Source organism: Artemia sp. Qi Xiang Cuo, chromosome 9, assembly GCF_049724085.1.
Source record: "Artemia sp. Qi Xiang Cuo chromosome 9, ASM4972408v1, whole genome shotgun sequence".
NCBI classification, from domain to species: domain Eukaryota; kingdom Metazoa; phylum Arthropoda; class Branchiopoda; order Anostraca; family Artemiidae; genus Artemia; species Artemia sp. Qi Xiang Cuo.
In genome coordinates, this window is record NC_142802.1 from 11137748 (window position 1) to 11158252 (window position 20505).

Below are 20505 nucleotides of genomic sequence, written 5' to 3' on the forward strand. Positions count from 1 at the left end.
TTACTGAAAAAATTATTTTAAATGTTTTCATTTTAATAAATTTAAGAAATCGAAAATTAATCAAGAATTTAAGGAATAAATATCAGCATATGTATATTAAACTGACAATGCATATTTTTCAGTAAATTTATTTGATTTTTTTCAGTAAAGTACAAATTACATTCTGGCTTTTAGAAGGCATAGAGTTTAGAACCCCACTAATATTAATTTCTGCTCGTTCTCAGTTTGACTTACTTTAATTTCCGTTTGTTTTGGGTTTCATTTGTATACTGATACTGATTTTTAGTAGTTTTATGTTTGGTAGTTCATTTGATGCTACTTTTGTTCATTTTTTGTTTAATGGAGTGCTTCACTTTTTTCGAAAAACTTATTTTGTTGAAAAAGTTTTTTTTATTAATCTCATCCAAAGTCATAAAATAAGCTTTCTTGATTTGCAGTGGGTAAAAGACCTTTGTTTTTCGATATTGATTACCGCGAAGTTATCAGTTTGCTAGAACTGAACAAATAGTGATGGGCCTGTACGAAGAAAAATCTTTAGGGTCTTACCCCTTCTTATGTATACAGGTAACGACCACCCCCTGACACAAACCTTGTGGGACAGACTGTTGCGATACTATTGCTTGGAACAATAAAGCTATGTGGCTAAACAGTTTAGGGGTACCATACATCAGATGTTCCGGCAGAATTCTATCTGCCCCAGGCGATTTCTCTAAAGGAAGAGGACGAACTAAAGATTCAACACATGACGGGGTAATAGTAAGCCAGTTACTGTATTGGTTTAGTCGATCAAAATGCAGCATCAGAATGTCCCGGAAATTACTTTCTAATAATGGAGGATCAGCTGCAAACATTGAAGAAAAATGTTCAAACCATCTATTTATTTCAATGCTATCGGGCGGCGACGAAGAAGAACGGGTAAGTTTAGACATTTCTCGCCATAGCTGACGAGGATTATTTTTTATTTCCCGTGATAGCTCCTTAACCCGACTTCTTTTCCAAGATTTCACCTTCTTTTGATATTCGTGTTTACTCGACTTCATAATTTTAAAAACCCATCCTGAACGTGGTCTTTCACAATCAACACAAATTTGTCTCCAAAACACATGAGAAGACAAACAAACATTTATTGGGAATTCCCATGTAGTTCAGAAACTCTTATGTTTCGCAGAGGTACTATATTTTTGAGATAAGTAAGAAAATGGATGAGTTGTATGCCCGTTTCAAAAGTCGAAATAGAACAATACACGACTTTCCATTGGCTAGTCTTGTGCATTAAAATCGTGATTTTGATTTCGTTTGTTTTCTCTTTTCCATAGTTATCGCAGTTTAATTTTGTTTTGTAGCGTTGTGTGATTTTTTCGTTATTTTTTTCTTTGCGTTTTTATAACTCCTTCGAGCATTTACATGTATTTTTATGAAGGGTTGAAATGAAATTATTATTATATATATATATATATATATATATATATATATATATATATATATATATATATATATATATATATATATATATATATATATATATATATATATATATATATATATATATTATTCTTTTGGCCCCTTAATTATTTTCTTTCCCCGAATAATAAATATTAATTTTCCTTTTATTTTTGTGACGCCATTTTGGGTCTGCTTAATTGCGTAAGTGTTTAATAGACCACGAGGTAAGAAATTGCGCAGTTAGGGAGGTTGACCAGTAAATTAGTAAGTCCTAAGATTGGCTGGAAAGAGTAATTTACCACCCTTGTAACCCCTGTCGCAGCACGCGGCTAGCGGGCTGGGAGAAAGAGTCCTTTTTAGTTCAGTTCTTATATACAACGTGTTGTGAATACAGTAAGGTTTTTTATGTACTCTTTTAAATTTTCAGCTTAGGTCGAAACAAAAGAGATGGTTGGAAAACCTTATCGGTAAACTTTGGCTTTAAATGTGGCCATAGACCATCCGATCACGTTAGTATACGGAACCGTTGGAGTAACCGCGGAAATCCCACTAATTTGGGGCCGACGAGGGATCTCCCCCCTCCAGTAAGTGGCATAGCAACTCTTTGCGCCATTTATGCCTTTAAAAGTGGTAACCCCCGAACGTTAAACATCCAATAAGTGGTGCCAGCGCCACACCCCCTCCAATAAGTGGTGCCAGCGGTACCCACAAATCTAATAAATGGTGGCAGCAAGAACAGGAATTACTAACAGCGTTGATAATAAAAGAATTTCGCGTTTTCGAAGAGACTAGTCGAGTTAGCCTACATAGTGATAGTAGCCTATTGTGGTTACATATAAAGAGAAAAGAAAGAAATACAGAATCAATTAATACAATAATGAAGATCTATTACGGGCATTGCCTTGTGAGATCATAATTGAAAAATTTACGAATCAATATATCGCGCAACTAATTAGTATTCAAAAATATAAGGCTAAAAGTTCTGCGTGTCAAAACAATTTTCCGCGAGAGACCGGAAGTTAAATGGATAAAAGAATTTTCATTTAGACTGAAGATGTAATTTGAAGTTAATGGAATTTTGAGTTTATGTTGGACAGAGATGAGATTAATTCAAGACCTAAAAGGGCGAGTGAAGCCCATAGAATAAAAAGAGAGAGATAGAAAAGAAAGGGAGAAAGATAAGAGACAACAAATATTAAATTTCATGAAGGAAGTGAGAATAGCCAGAGAACGAGATGACGAAAGAGATAGGAAAGAAAGGGAACAAAGAGAGAGAGAGATAGACAAGAAAGAGAGAAAGAGAGGATAGCTAGAGAGCAGAGAGAAGAGAATATTAGGATAGATAGAGAACGAAAGAAAGAGGCTGATAGAATAGCCAGAGAACGAAAAAAGGAGAATGAGAAAATAGCTAGAGAGAAAGAAGAAAGATATCACCAAAAGTTTAAAAGAACCATGATATGTCAAATAGAAGCCCGCTGGGGTATTCCAGAAAGTAATATTTTATCACAACTAACTTCTAGGATGTCAGATAGCCATAATAATTTGTCTAAGAATCAATCGCGAGAAAACGAAAATTACCAGACATTAAACACTTTTACGGGAAAACATGATACTTCGTTGACAAGGCGGGGAGGTGGACCGGCCCATAAAACAAATGGGAAGGCTGTGCCATCCTGTAGGAAAAACGAAATACTGGATACTCGGGTTCAAAATGTTGATAATCCACAAAAATGGGATGCGGAAGTAAAAAGACCACAAAATATTGAAAAAAAAGACGCGCGAGAATGATTTTTCGAGAAAATTTCCAGAAAATGGAAAACTTGAAAACACTTTTAATGAATATGAGACGCTAACAAGTACAGGCCAAAATGAAACGCTGAGTGTGCCAGAGAAAAATCAGACGAAATTTATTGTACGCGCTTTTCCTCGGAAAGTTCGAGAAATTTTGGTAGAATATGAAAAACCAAATGTCGGAGTTCAGTTCCCATTTGATGACGAAATAATTGTTTCTGCGGTAAGAGTAAAGAAGACTAAAAGAGAGAAATAATATATTAAACGGAGATACAATGAACAAATGCAGTCAAGGATGAACACTGAAGTCCAATTCAAATTTCATGACGATCTATTTAATATTACTACAAAACAAAAGAAAACTAAGAGAGAGAAAAGAGATATTAAACGAAGCTACAATGAAATTATTCAGTCAAAGAGAGTGGACACTGTCCAAATTAGATATAACGGTGATATATTATTTTGCGTGAATGACAGAATTGAGAAAAGTAGAGACGAAAAGAGGAATGCAAAGAAGAGACAAAATTTGGAGATTCAGTCTGCAGTGGCGAAAAACAAAAAAATGTTGGATGGGCTGTGCCTTGAAAACATGGATAATAAGGGGGGAAAAGAGGTCAAAGACCCATGGGGAATAAAAGAAGATGGTTACAAAAGAGAGATGAATGACCTACAACAGGTTGGGGGAAAGTTGGGAAATATTGAATGTCGAGTCGGATTGAAAAAACTTGGAAAGGAATCTGATATTGGTCTGATCAGCTCAAAAGAGGGTTTGATCCTTTATGAGGGGGAGGAATCCCTTGGGGAAGATCCCCTCCGGGAAGTCGCGAGAGATAGTCCTTTTCCTAAACGCACAACTGGCGGACAAGTTGTAATCCCTTTACCCAGATCTTGCCTTTCTGATCTGGAGTCCATGGGGGATACTCTCTCCCAGTCACTTCATACTTCACCCAAACCGTTGTCCAGCAACCCTATTCATAGCTGTTTTTCTTCATGGGAGTCGACAAGTATTTCCGGCAAATTCTATTCAGTGGGAGATGTATCTAAGTTTCATCTTCAATTAGCATCAACGTATATTCTTCATTTCATTATCCCAGGGGAGGGAACCCAGAAAAAAGGCGATTCATGGATCACTCAAAATTTTACTACATTCCCAGTACCCTTATCGTTTTCACAGGCCTGTGTATTTTCGGCCTTAGACTATTTGAAATTATGCCAAGGGGCAATTTGCTTTTTTATTGAGATGTGGGGTTGTTTCCACAGATGGAAATTAAGAGGCTAGTGCAGCCAATTTTTCACGATGGCTGGCATCATCATATGTGCCAGAAACTGATTCTCTGCTCCTCTCAAGTGTAAATTCGTGAGAGCAAGAAAATTTTTGTTTTTAATTTGTGCTGTGCACAATGAATTCCTACGAATCTTGGGGACTTCGATTTTCGAAACCAAATGCGGATGTTGGACGATCTAAACAATGGTGGTTTATACAATGGAGACATGGGGATGGCGACGAATCCTGAGCCAAGCAGTGAAAAGAGAGAAGATACAAGTTTAGTGATTTTGAGTTTTGTGTTATATATTTTATGTCTGACTTTCCAGCCAATCCACCGGAGATGCGGGCCATTTATCTTAGGAGGGAGGTGTTGGAACCCTTGGTCCCAGTTTTTTCAGATAAATTTCCCTCCCAGATTCATTTCTTTTGGCTTCTTAATTATTTTCCTTCCCCGAGTCATAAATATTAATTTTCCTTTATTTTTGTGACGCCATTTTGGGTCTTCTTAATTGCGTACGTGTTTAATAGACCCCGAGGTAAGAAATTGCGCAGTTAGGGAGGTTGACCAGTAAATTAGTAAGTCCTAGGATTGGCTGGAAAGATTCATTTACCACCCTCGTAACCCCTGTCACAGCCCGCGGCTAGCGGGCTGGGAGAAAGAGTCCTTTTTAGTTCAGTTCTTTTATACAACGTGTTGTGAATACAGTAAGGTTTTTTTATGTACTCTTTTAACTTTTCAGCTTAGGTCGAAACTAAAGAGATAGTTAGAAAACCTTATCGGTAAACTTTGGCTTTAAATGTGGCCATAGACCATCCGATCACATTAGTATACGGAACCGTTGGAATAACCGCGGAAATCCCACTAATTTGGGGCCGACGAGGGATCTCCCCCTCCAGTAAGTGGCATAGCAACTCTTTGCGCCATTTTTGCCTTTAAAAGTGGTGACCCCCGCACGTTAAACGTCCAATAATATATATATATATATATATATATATATATATATATATATATATATATATATATATATATATATATATATATATATATATATATATATATATATATATATATATATATATATATATATATATATATATATATATATATATATATATATATATATATATATATATATATATATATATATATATATATATATATATATATTAGCCAACATTAGTCAAACAATTTTTCTAAATTTATCGACTACGAGTTGTCAAGACCTTTTACAAGCCTCTTTCTTTATGACTTCCGAGAACAGAGCAATATTCTTTATAATGTAAAAAAAAAGCAAATCCAGACATAGATAAAACGAAAGTTCCAAGCCTTCCTTAGCTTAGGATGCTTAATGGATGTCAATTACTGCTCTAACTTTGTTCCCACCACAATTAAATCAACTTCCTTGTCTAGTCCTTAAACTTAATATAACTCGAAACGCAAATGAACCTAAAGCCCAGAATACAAATGGTCCTTCGTTGTCCTAGTTATATTTCTTGATTCAAACGTTGCACAATATTTCACAAGGGGTTCCAAACTAGGTTATTCTGTATTCACGGGAATTAAGGGGCAAAGAAAATGGTGGTACACAGGGAGAGAGGCATCAAACATGATTTCTTTCAGAATATTAGTAGAAAAAAAACATTTTTTTTAATTGAAAGTAAAGAGCAACATTAAAACTTAAAACCAGACAGAAATTATTTAAGTATATTAGGGGGGTTACTCCTCCTCAATACCTCGCTCTGTACGCTAAAGTTTGACTTTTTGTTCCAATTATTTATGAATGACCCCTGATACACAAGAACCGTTTAATTAGAATTGAAGCTTTTTACAAATTCAAACACTTTAGTGTAAAGAGAGAGGTATTGAGCCTCCTCATATACGTAATAATTTCTGTTTGTTTTAAGTTTTAATGTTGCTCCTTACTTACAACTCAAAAAAAACTTGTTTTTTATTTAATTTCTGATAGTTTTTTAATTAATGGTTGGAGATCCAGCTCTCCTCCCATTGAAAATTCCCTCTCCCACGAAAACTCCTCCATGGTAAGATCCTCCTACATCAGCCTCCCCCCATAAAATCTCCTCGAAAATATCTTTATACTTCCCAATACTACATGCAAGCAATGGGCAAAATTCATAGCTTGCAGCCCTTTCCCGGGGGCTGGGGGGTCAAGTCTTCCTCAAAGGCATAATTATTAGATCTTTCTACCATGCTGAAAAAAATGGCTATCTCAAAATTTTTATCGGCCGAGTTTGGGTAAAAAAGACGAGTGGGAGGGGGAGGGGTAGCTCGGCTGTCCTCTGACAAAACCTAGTATCTTCAAAAAATTCGAATTTTGGTTAAGAGTGGATCCCGCCTAAATAGACCACGAGGAATCCAATGGTGCAAACGAAATTATTCTCCGATGCTTAGTTTCGTTTATATTACCTAGTATACACACAGGAGCTCACCATTATTTTCGTGTCATACCTAGCATGTACATACTAGAAATCGATATTTACGCCAAAATCTATTATCTGACAAATTATACTTTATCAGTGAAAACAATCAGCAGTATCATACAATGAGCATCATCACTTTATTTTTTAAATAAAGACGATAAAAATGCATAGAGCAAAATAACGTTTTTGCGTTTTTCTCGGAACTTACTCAGATGTAGATGCTAGGTTTTGTCAGAGGACAGCGGAGCTGCTCTCCAATATTTTTGGTCACTTAAAAAGGGCACTAGAACTTTTGATTTTCGATCAAACGAGCCCTCTCCCGATCTTCTATGATCACTGTATCGATATCATAACCCCTGGAAAAAAAACACGCATCCGTGATCTTGCTTCTAGCAAAAAACTCACAATTCCACTTTTTTTAGGAGCTTGACACATTTAGGAGCTTGAAACCACTACAATAAGGTTCTCTGATAAGTTGAATCTCATGATGTTATTTTCATTAAGGATCATTTGATTTCTTAGGGGTGTTTCCCCCCTTTTTCAAAAATTAAGCAATTTTTCTCAGTCTCATAATTTTTGACAGGTAAAATTAAACTTCATGAATTTTATATATTTTGAATACGTATCAAAATTCGATTCTTTTGATATATCTATTATTATCAAGACTCTGTTTCTTACAGTTTCGGTTAATATTGAGCCACATCGCTCCTTAATTACAGTTCCTTATCATGAACTGTTTGACTCTCATACTTCTCATGTTTTCCCGCATATTTTTCATAAAACCTATCTGTTTCTGCAATTTTGAGGAATTTTATCTTCACCCCTCCCAAAAAAACTTCTACCGTAGGGTTTCCTGTTTTTATAGTAAGTGTGGTAAACTGCAGCCAGCATACACGGAAGGGGGAGAGGCCCTGGAGGGCACCTCCAAAATCTGAATATTTTTTATGACTTTACTACTGTTAATTCGTAGTTTTTTTTTATAATTAAGCCATACTAGTAGATTTTCATTGTATTATTATATGTAAATATATAGTAGTTCGAAATATGCCCGTTCTATATTATCACTTCCCCATTTTCATGTTCCCAAAAGATAATTAATAATGCCATATTTTGGAATGGCACACATACGTAGCAAATGATACAATCAATAAACTGCTTAATTGATTTTTATTAATAGGTAAACATCAATTGATACATTTATTTTTAGATTACACCAGTCATTGTGTGATATCTTTGCATTTGACTCTGGAGGGAATAAGAAGTTACAAAAAATGTTTTAAGCAAGGCGGAGACCTAAGGGAGTTTTACATTTCCGTTTGTGTTCCAGTTCTCTCTTTCAGGCGTAACGGTTGATAAAACAAAGGGATGATTCAATATTGAAATCAGAAAACTTTGCTTGACCAGGTCCAAGCATGAAGAAAATATCTCTTATATTCAAAACATAAAAGACCTTAGGGAAGAACCAAAATTCTTAGGATAGATTTCTGTCAGTCCCTCAATGAAAACTATTTATTCAAAATATAATCTCAGGATTCTCAAGTTAGTTACTTATTACTTCTGGAAAAAAAAATTGAGTAACATCATGTTTCATCGTTTCTTCGCAAATTTCCTAAGGAGAAAGGGACTAAGGTTCAAAAAGTGGTTTTGTGTCAGCAAACATCATATTTTACCGAATATTACAGTATTTTGTAATTATTATTCATTTTTGTATTCAAAGGAAAGGGGAGGGAGGGCTTCTTTTCCCCTCCCCCGTAGGAATCCTTGAACACTGTATACACTTTCACCAGAACTAAGGAGTCTAGCAGTATTCTTAGAACAAGCATTACCATTACATAAAGTGCTGCTTTACGACTAAGTTCATAGTAACGAGTAAGGTAGAGCTATAAGATTCGACTAATGTGAACTCCCTTATGCATCCAATACTACAAGCACTCTCTTAGATAATTGTCGTAAATATTCTTGTGGCCCTTTTCCTAGCTAATAACTTATGGTTTAATATTTTCCATTATGGCTCAATTCACCAATCAAACTTCACTTAAAATTCCATAGGCGTTGACCTGAATTAAAACTTGGTAAATGGAATGGAACACTTGTTTCCACTTGAATTTCAATTTCCTCCTTGAGACAGAACCGTCAATAATTCAAAGCAATAAATAGGAAAGAAATTTAGAATTAATGTGGAGAGATGAAGGCACGTTCGGACTCCCCTGCAGCTATATTTTTCAGTTTAATGATGAAAAATAAGACAGCTTCACAATTATACAAAAACTTTCGTAAAAGATGACACAGAAAAGTAAATCAAGAAAAAAAGCCGCAGGGACACGGAAGAGTAAATTCCTGAAAAGTGCGCTACAATCACATGGAAGTAAAGCATGGAAATAAAAATACCGTCAATTATTTCTGACCCAATCTCTTATACTGTGAAAATATTCAAGTTTAGAGGATTAAAACTACCAGCCCCTGTCTCCTCCCAGGCATGGATGAGACATATTTATTGAGCATAATAACAGTCACGCAAAAAAGTACCTAATATTAATAAAGTCCAAATTATGCACATCACAGAGCATTAATAAAGAGTGAAGACGTAATCAACACATGGCAATAAAAATGGGTCACGAAAAAGAAATCTATATTGCCCACTAATAATAACTAATTAATCAAGGGAACAAATTTAATAAATGTAGGGTTATATGTACATATATATAAATATATATATATATATATATATATATATATATATATATATATATATTTATATATTTATTTATTTATATATATATATATATATATATATATATATATATATATATATATATATATATATATATATATATATATATATATATATATATATATATATATATATATATATATATATATTTTTTTTTTATATATATATATATATATATATATATATATATATATATATATATATATATATATATATATATATATATATATATATATATATATATATATATATATATATATATATATATATATATATATATATATATATATATATATATATATATATATATATATATATATATATATATAATACTGATCTGTCGTAATATATATGATCTGTCGTAACTTAATGGGTCTGTTGGAAAAATATTGTAAGACACAAAAAACTATGCCAATAAATACGAGAAGTAGAGGATGATGTAAATCAGCGTGTTCCTTCACTGAGATAACAAGCTCCAAACGTGCAGCTCATGTTTACTGTACCAGATGATGAGGATTATAGACGACTCAACCCTCCAACATATAATGAAGTATGCGCTGTTTTTACTCTTAATGTTGACCATAGTTTTCTGTCAAATAAAATGATCGGAAAATAAAGTGGCGAAAATGTTGTCAGTTTAAAAAATTACCAACCATGGTGTATGATGGTCGGTTTACCTACCCATTATTTTATCCAGATGGCACCTCAGATTGCACCATGGATATACCACTTCAAATATCTGATGCAGGTCGTCCACATCTAATACGGCTTGAATTAGCGCTTTTCGCTAATTCGCTTTTCGCTTATCGCTTATCGACCTGAACACACCAAAAACCTTCTCTCTGCAAACTGTAACAACTGACCTGCGTCGGATAGGTTTTAATTCTTTACATTTTAGTGGACTACTTATTCATCAAAATCTTGTCAATACATATAGTCTAGTTGAACATATTAAAGTACGTATACTACCCCTCTGAAAAATAGGTTTTAATACACTCAATTCCCAATAACAAGGATCCAAATGCTGCAAAACTGTTTTTAATAAAACTCAACAGGGTTACACCATACCCAGTCAAACTCCCTTTTGACCGATCTATCCCCCTTCGTTTTTCCGTTTTCAAATTATTATTTAAATAATTAAAATAACATACCAGCATTCAAAAGGTACCTCGTCTCCACCTAGATGCAGATAATGATCCGGGAAGGTTGTGGAGATCTCTGTGAAAAACTCTTCCAGAAATTTGTAAGTACTATTAAGGACAGGGTTCATAGGACCAAATGTCCCATCAGGTTTTTCATCTTTTCCAAAACAGGGAGTCAACAACTGTGGCAGAGCATTTCCGAAAGATTGTGTGTGACCTTAAATATAAGATGTTATAAATATCTAGAAAAAGAAGAATATTTTCACAAAACTTGTAGGGAAAAAATTAATCAGTAAACTAAAAAATTACGTCTATAGGAGAGAAACAAAATTTGTAGTTTTTTAAAGAGTTAAAAGAAGTTTTTTTTTAACTTTTTATAGGAAAAAAATCGCTTCATAATCACTTGCAGCTTGGGCAACGTAAATAACTAATAAAGTATTTCAGTGTCATATTTTCAAATTTAATCAGTTTTAGTCTCTAGTGTGCCAAAACCACCATTGCTCTTTACCGTGCGGATTCCTTCTGTTTTTTCTTATTAGCCAGGAGCTTCTCGACTACCACATTTACTTTCCTCTGAAAACATACCTCATTTTGTCCAAAAAGCACCTCATTTCGTATTCTGGACAGCTATTTTGTTTTTGCTGTCAATTCTTATACGTATTGTATATCTGGTTGAGTACCAGAATCAATTTCCCCTTACAAGCACCTCATTCATCATTTTCATTATTAAGCCATAAAGGTGTGTGGATTCTTCAAGCACACAAGTGTCCTCTAGTCTTGTTTTACAAGTGTTTTACAATTTCCTTAAAATTGATTATTAAACTGTCCTTGTTAAACTTATTGCAGAAACAAAAACATAATGTGATATAGGTAGCATTGGTTACAAAACGATTAACGGTGTTAATCCTTTAGTCTGTTTACATAAGAAAAAGTTTTTTCAACTGAAAGTAAGGAGTAGCATTAAAAGTTAAAAGGAACAGAAATTATTACTAATATCAGGGGGCCCATCTCTTCAACACCTCGATCTTCACGCTTAAGTTTTTCAGCACTTCAAACAAATCTTGTTATTATTCTTATTAAGCGACCCTTGTCTTTCAGGTGCTGTTCTCTCGACCGTAAGTAAACCCCCCTCATATACGTAATAATTTATGTCCCTTTTAAGTTTTAATGCTGCTCCTTACTTTCAGTTAAAAAAAAACTTTTTTTATTTAATTACCGATCATTTTTTAAATAATGCCAGGAAATCTAGCTCCACCTCCACGGAAAAATCCCTTTTCCCTACGGAGAGACCCTCTAGACAATGTTATCTCGATGAAAATTTGCCCCAGACAATTACCCTTAACATTTCCACGTGTAAGGTTGAGTCAGCAAAGAGAAAGTAAGAAAAATAAAAAGAACTTCGGGCACAAATTCCGGCAAATCCCTCAAGTGTAAAATATCTCCTGAAAAGTTCACCTCCGGAAACTTCCCTTCCCATGGAAAATAACCCAGCAAAAAAATTCAAAATTTCCCCACCCGATAAATGTATGCATACTTCCCAATAACAAACCCAATACGTTAAAAATGGGGAAATTTTAAAGCTTAGAGACCTTTCCCCAGTGTCTTGAGGGGGCATGTTATCTCTAAAGGCATACTTATTGGCCCTTTCAACTATGCTGCACAAAATGGCAAGATCTCAAAATTTAGATCTGATGATTTGGGAAAAAGGGAATGGCAGGAGGACTAATTGCCCTCCAATCTTTTTGGTCACTTAAAAGGGCACTAGAACGAGACGATCACTCCTAGGCAAAAACCCAAATAAACACGCATCCGTGATCTTTCTTCTGGCCAAAAATACAAAATTCCACATTTTGCAGATATGAGCTGGAAACCTTTACAGCAGGGTACTTTGATACGCTGAATCTGATGGTGTGATTTTTATTAAAATTCTTTGAATTTTAGAGGGCCTTTTCACCCTTAGTAAGTGTACTAAGTTACGAAGGTATTAGCTGGGTTTCTGTAGGAAGCAAATCACTTAGTATGATGATACTTTTTAGACTAAGAGAGGCTGTAGATAAAGTTTTAAAAGAAAAACAGTGTTGTTTTAGGAAGGGCAAAGGATGCGTCGACCAAATTTCCATTGATGCGTCGACAAAATGTCGTCGACCAAAGATGCGTCGACCAAATATCCACTCTTAGATTAATTAAATAAAAAAACAAGTTTTTAAACTGAAAGTAAGGAGCGACATTAAAACTTAAAACGAACAGAAATTATTCCGTATATGAAAGGGGCTGTCCCCTCCTCAACGCCTCGCTCTTTACGCTAAAGTTTTTTATTGTTTTAAAAAATAAAGTTGTGAGACAGAGTCAAACTTTAGCGTTTTAATTCACAAACCCCTGAATCACAAAGACCGTTTAATTAGAATAGATAGCTCTTTTGAAAGCACTAAAAAAAAACTGTAGCGTAAAGAGCGAAGTATTGACTTGGGGGAAAACCCCCTCATATACGTAATAATTTCTGTTCATTTTAATTTCTAATGTTACTTCTTACTTTCAGTTGAATTTTTTTTTTAATTTAATTTCTGATCTTTTTTTAAATAATGCTAGGAAATCCGGCACCCCCGTCATAGAAATGTCCCGTAACACCAAGAAAAATCCTCCACGTAAATATTTTCCTGATTCACCCCAGGCTTCAGCCCCCCGCCCCCCTCACCTGACAATCATTCTTCCTGAAAATGTCTGTATACTTCCCAATAACCAATACAAAATGTAAGAAATGGGCAAAGTTCTTAACTTGCAGCCCTTCCCCTGGGAAATGTGGGGGATTAAGTCATCGTAAAAGACATATTTATTAGATTTTCGACTATGCTAAACACAATGGCTATCTAAAAATTTTAATTGGGTGACTTTGAGAAAAAAATGAGCGTGGGAGGGGGCCTAGTTGCCCTCCATTTTTTTTGGTCACTTAAAAAGGGCACTAGAACTTCCGTTCCAATGAGCCCTCTTACGATATTCTAGAACCACTGGGTCAATACGATTACCCCTGGGGAAAAGAAAACAAAAAAAAACAAATAACCACGCACCCGTGATCTTTCTTCTGGCAAAAAATTCAAAATTACACATTTTTGTAGATAGGAGCTTGAAACCTCTGCAGTAGGGTTATCTGATACTCTGAATATGATGTTTTGAATTTCATTAAGGTTCTATAACTTTTAGGGGGTCTTTCCCCTTTTTTCGAAAATCAGCCAAATTTTCTCAGGCGTGTAACTTTTGATGGGTAAGATTAAACTTGATGAAACTTGTATATTTGAAATCGGAATTAAAATATGATTCTTTTGATGTATCTATTGGTACCAAAATTCCGTTTTTTAGAGTTTTGGTTACCATTGAGCCGGGTCGCTCCTTACTTACAGTTCGTTACCACGAACTGTTTGATAATTGAGAAGTACCTGAGCTATTAAACCCCTTTAGTCCGCAGGTTTAAAGACTACGAACAAGCTTTTGATTCAGCTGATAGAAGAGCTTTAACGAAGGTCCTATCCTTGTATGGTATACCAGATAAAGATATTAAAGTGATTAGTGGTATGTACGAGAATAACATTGCTGCAGGAAACTAGATAGGAAACTAGATTAATAGCCGGTTTCCTATTAAGTCAGCAGTTAAGCAGGGTTCCGTCCTATCAATATTCATTTGGATAATCTTGATAGAATTTGTCCTAAGAAGCATATTAAAGGCAATGGGGGAAGATGGAATCCATTGGGTAAGTAAAACTCTCCTAGACTTAGATTATACTGATGATTTAAGCATCCTTGAAGAAAATGTTAGCAAAGTGAAATAATTTTAATATGTTTTAAAAGTTCAGGGTGCAAGAATAGGTTTGAAAATTAGTTTTAAGAAAACTGAGTCGCTAAGACTAGGAATAAGTGAAGGCAAAGGTGTGATGTTGGGTAACGAGAAGATCGATCAAGTGGGAAGCTTTATTTACCTGGATAGTATTATTAGCAAAGACGGTGGGTGCAGTAAATATGTTAATAATAAAATAGCCAAGGCCCATGGTATTTTTTCAAAGTCGAACAAAGTTTGAAAAATAGGGAACTAAGTCTGCGAATCAAGATTAGAATATTCGAAGCACTGTATATATATATATATATATATATATATATATATATATATATATATATATATATATATATATATATATATATATATATATATATATATTTGGAAGCACTAATTATATATATACAGTGATTCAAAGCTACAATGATGACAGTGGTCAAGTATGGTTCTGAAGCGTGGGCGCTCTGAAATACGGAAAAGGATTTGCTAGATGTTTTCCAGAGAAATTACCTACGGATTGCTTTGGGTACTCAACTGTAAGGAAAATGGGGTTAAATTCCGCTTTCTATGGCTATAATGAGAGAAATGTTAAGATGGCTAGGACATGTTCTGCGGATGAAGGATGACAGATTGCCGAAGATCGTCCTTGTCGGCCAACCGTCTGTAGCCGAACGAAAGGCAGGTTGTCCCCAAATGAGGAGGGAGGATATCATAAGAAAAAATTAGGGGAAAAGGGAACTTCTTGGGAGGGTGTAAAGAGGACGGCTTTGAAAAGATTGGGATTGAGGAGGAAAGTGCATATCTCTGTTGGCCTTAGGCGGCACGGTGCTGCAGTCAGTTGTTAGTAATGGTAGTAGTAGTAGAACAGTAGCTATTCATATTTGGGTCATTTATCTACTATTACCCTGATTATTTATACATAGTGAAGGGTGTAAGTAACCCTCGCTGCTAACTTCCCCACTAACTTGGCAAACACAGGGTTCATGATCCGAAGAGACAATCGATGACAAAAATAGGTTTCAAGGAATTGACAGGACAGCAGTAGTAAATTCCTATACTTAAAATTAAAAAGTTTCCCGAAAATTCAGACCAAATCTTACTTCAGAAGACAGAAGAGCAGCGAGTCAAATTAAAATAATTTCATTCGGTTCCAATATACAAGTCGTTTCTGATGTTTAGTATAAGGTGCTGATATGACAACCAGGCGCGCATAGTCTCTTTAAGAATCTTGATGTGACCAAGCTCAGTTGCAAAGTGAGCATAAAAACATTGATCTTAAAGCATATTAATTAAAAAAAACATTTTCCACAAAATAAGTTCTTCAAAGAAAAGTAAAGAACTCCATTAAACAAAAAATGAGCAAAAATAAAATCAAATAATCTACCAAGCGTGAAACTACCATAAATCAGCATCGATAAATAAATGAAACCCAAAGCGATTAGATATTACAGTAAATAACCGAGTCAAACTCAATACGAGCAGAAGTTAACCTAATTTGGACTCAAGACCCCTATGCCTTCCCAAGGCCAGAACATAATTTGCACTTTACTGAAAAAAATACAAATGAATGTGCATTGTCAGTTTAATATACATTTACTGATATTTAGTAATCAAAATCTTAATATTATTAGATTTATTAAAGTTGTAAAAGTATAAACATTTATACGCTATTTTGATTTGGTTAAATTTTAAGAGCAGAAGCAGCCCCAAAAGTTTGAACATAATACCCTCAGTAGTTCTTGGGATACTGCTGAAATGCCTTATTGAGAGTTAGCATTAACACAGTACATTTTGATTTAATATTATGGCAACGTTTAGTTTTTAAACATAAAGTCAAATGGAAGGGTGGGCATGGGAGGGGGATTATTTTTCCTCCAATAATTTTTGACCATTAAAAAGGGCGTCATCCATTTCTAATTTCAGTTGAATGAGCCCTTTTCGAAGTTCCTTCAACAACTCCTTCAACACAAAGTGCCCTAGTCTGAAAACCCACAATATAAAAATAAGAATACACTATGCGCATAACGACCTTTACTATAAAAATGTCGAGCCTTCTAATCACTTTTGACTATTAAAAAGGTCACTAGGCCTTTCAAATTCCAATCGAATGAGCCTTTTTCGAGTTTCCACGACAACACTTCCTATAAACACCTTATATGGCCCCAGGGCATAAATTACAACTCTTACCCTAAGGGCTATGAGGGTGGTTGTCATCCTCTAAGACCTAATTTCCAGAACTATCAACTACGTTATACAAAATGGCTATCTAAAAAGTTGGATTGGATGTGTGGACGTGGACGTCCACACATCCTGGTGGACGTGATGGTGGACGTGAGAGGGGCGTTAGTCTTTCTCAAATCACTTTCAACTACTGAAAAAGGCACTAGCCCTTTCAATTTCCAATCAAATGAGCCCTTTTGAAGTTTCTACGACAACGCTTTCAATAAAAACCTTATATGCCACCAGGGGATAACTTACAACCCTCGCCCTGAGGGCTGGGTGGGGGGGTTTCATCCTCGCAGACCTAATTTCCAGAACTTTCTACTACGTTGAACAAAATGGCTACCTGAAAATTTTGATTGGATGTGTTTCGGGGAATGGTGGGCGTGAGAGAGGGGTTAGTAACCGTCCAATCACTTTCAATTTCCAATCACCTCTCAATTTCCAATTGCATGAGCCCCTTTTGAAATTTTTACGACAACTCTACCATTAAAAACCTTATATGCCCCCTGGGCATAACTTACAACCTTTGCCCTGGGGACTCTCGGGGGTTTGTCATCCCTAAAAACATAATTTCCAGAACTTTCAACTACGTTGAACAAAATGGCTATCTCTAAACTTTGATTGAATATGTTTGTGGAAATGGTGGGCGTGAGAAGGGGGTTAATTACTCTCCACTCACTGTCGACTATTAAAAAGGGCAATTTCAATTTCCAACCAAATGAGCCTCTTTTGAAATTTCTACAACAACTTTCTATATAAACCTTATATGCCCCCAAGGCACAAATTACAACCCTTGCACTGAAAGCTCTGGTGGGATTTTTATCCTAAAAGGCCTAATGTCCAGAACTTTCGACTACGTTGAACAAAATGGCTATCTCAAAATTTTGATTAGATTTGTTTGGAGAAATGGTGGGCGTGAGAGGAGTGCGATTTGCCAATGTCATTAAAAATAATACGGGCCCCCATGGGATAAACTATACCCCTTGCCTCAATGAGCATGGGGAGAGTGCCCTGGTTATAAGAATAATGTCCTAAACTATAAACTTAGTTGAACAAAGTGGCTCTCAAAGAATTATGATCGGATATGTTTGGGGAAATAGTGGGCGTGGAAGGGGTGTTTGTTGCCTTCCAATCACTTTCGACTATTAAAAGGGGCACTAGGCATTTCAATTTCCAATCGAATGAGCCATTTTTGAAGTTTCTACGACGACGCATTCAGTAAAAGCCTTATATGCTTCCAGGGCATAACTTACAAACCTTGCCCTGAGGGCAGTGGGGCAGTGTCCTCCTCAAAAACATAATTTCTATCTGGAAATCCAAAACACTGAATAAAATGGCTATCTAAAAATTCTGATTGGCTGTGTTTGGGGAAAAGGTGGGCGAAAAAGGGGGGCTAGTTGCCCTCAAATCACTTTCGACAATTAAAAAGGGCACTAGACCTTTGAATTTCCAATCGAATGAGCCCTTTTTCAAGTTTCTATGACAAAGATTTCAATAAAAACTTATATGCTCCCAGGGCATAACTTATAACCCTTGCTTTGAAGACTGTGGGGGGAGTGTCCTGCTCAAAGGTATAATTTCCTGAACTTTAACTGCGCGGAACTAAATGTGTTTGGGGAAATGGTGGGCGTGGAAGGGGTGTTAGTTGCCTTCCAATTACTTTCGACTATTAAAAAGGGCACAAGACATTTCAATTTCTAATCAAATGAGCCCTTTTCGAACTTTCTACGACAACGCGTTCTATAAAAACTTTATATGCCCCCAGGGCATAACTTACAACCCTTGTCCTGAGGGCTGTGAGGAGGTTGTCATCCTCAAAGACCTAATTTCCAGAGCTTAAAAACTACGTTGAACAAAATGGCTATCTCAAAATTTTGACTGGATGTGTTAGGGGGAATGTTGGGCGTGGGGATAAATAAAAGTTCAAATAGGGATAAAATCCTTTTAATAGACAGTGATGATGATAATAGTGATAGAAATTCACAAAAATACCAGATACCGTCATCAGTAGTAAAACTACTGTTTTACTAAAACAGTTTTACTACTGATGACGGTCACTGTATATGTGACCGAAATATCTGGTATTTTTGTGAATTTCTATCACTGTTATCATCATCACTGTCTATTAAAAGGATTTTATCCCTTTTTGAACTTTTATTTATCGTTATGGAAAGGCAGTATGGTCTCCGAAATTATCTACATCATGTTGGAGGTGGGGGGGGGGCTAGTTGCCCTCCAATAACTTTTGACTATTAAAAAGGGTACTAGTCCTTTGATTTCCAATCGAATGAGCCTGTTTTGAAGTTTCTACGACAACGCCTTCTATAAAAACTTTATATGCCCCCAGGCCATAACTTAAAATCCCTGCCCTGAGGGTTCTGAGCGAGTGTCCTCCTCAAAAATATATTTTCTATCTGGAAAACAACTACGCTGAACAAAATTGCTATCTCAAAATTTTGATTGGATGTGTTTGGGGGAATGATGGGCGTGGGGTGGGGTCTAGTTGCCCTCCAATCACTTTCGACTATTAAAAAGAGCACTAGCCACTCGAATTTCCAATCGAATGAGCCCTTTTCGAAGTTTCTACGACAACTCCTTCGATACGAAGTGCCCGGGGGGAGAAAAAACACATTGTGCCCACATCGTTCTTTACTTAGGCAGCGCTAGCGCGCTGCCTATGATACAAGATCTTAAAGAATCAACTTAAAGCAAATACAAGAGCTGCTCATTCGGACATTGACACGGATTCGATAACTTAGAGCTCTTATTGCAGCATTCCATTGAATAGAAATGGGCTTTCTGAATCCCAGTTCTTTGACAACGAAATGAACTCTCCCAATTGAATTATTTGATTTATTTACCATGATTGGCAAAGAAGCAGTGCAGTCGTATTAATTAAAACAGCCTTACATAACGTAATCTACAAGAAAATCCTAGCAATCCCAATACTGCCAAACTCTTTACCCCTAATTGAAAAGCTTCACTTTATCGATATCCATGGTCAAAAGAAAAACCCTGCTTTAAAATTTCCCATATTTTTAGAAGTACACATCCAAATATACCAAAACAATTTTATTTTTCATGGACACGAAAATAGGTCACTAAGATATCCTGGAGTCACAAAGCAGGAATGGATTTTTTTTTCCTGCAACAACAAACAGAAGTTGAAAACAACAGATTTTATCCTAAAAATTAAATAAACCTAGACTTATGGAAGTCCTGACTGCTTTTTGAAATAAATAGGATGTAAAGTCGTCTTGGCAAAGGCATTTTCCAAAAAATATGAATCTTGCAATTCTTTCATTGCCAAGATCTACGCCACCAACTTCTTTAACGAGAAAACTTAATTTCTAAAGTTTTTTTTATTAAGCTCATTGCTGGATAGAAAATTATACAAGAAATGTTCATGATAAAGAGTGGGACTGAAAAACTGCGATAATCTTCTCTTTCCTGTGATGACAGGCCTACCACGGCCACCACAAACAGTCGTAAAATGGTGAAGTGCTTATACCAACCCAACTGCGACCTTGCCAATCCAGTTGATCAGGTAATCGATTAGTACTAATATTTTTTTATTTTAGAAGAATTCTTATTGTTTAAAAAAAATTTAATTATATATTTTTTATAATATATATTAGTTTTTTATATA

At 35.4% G+C, this 20505-nt stretch overlaps 1 protein-coding gene across 3 annotated transcripts in view; it reads right to left on the reverse strand.

Moving 5' to 3' along the window:
* Positions 1-20505, reverse strand: part of LOC148948302 (beta-hexosaminidase subunit alpha-like) — a 376037-nt gene that overhangs the window by 127448 nt on the left and 228084 nt on the right. For all 3 annotated transcript variants that reach the window (XM_089094281.1, XM_089094283.1, XM_089094282.1), the window contains exon 6: positions 10823-11030. In XM_089094281.1, coding sequence (XP_088950407.1) covers positions 10823-11030 — 208 coding nt within the window. The remainder of the gene's footprint in view (positions 1-10822; positions 11031-20505) is intronic.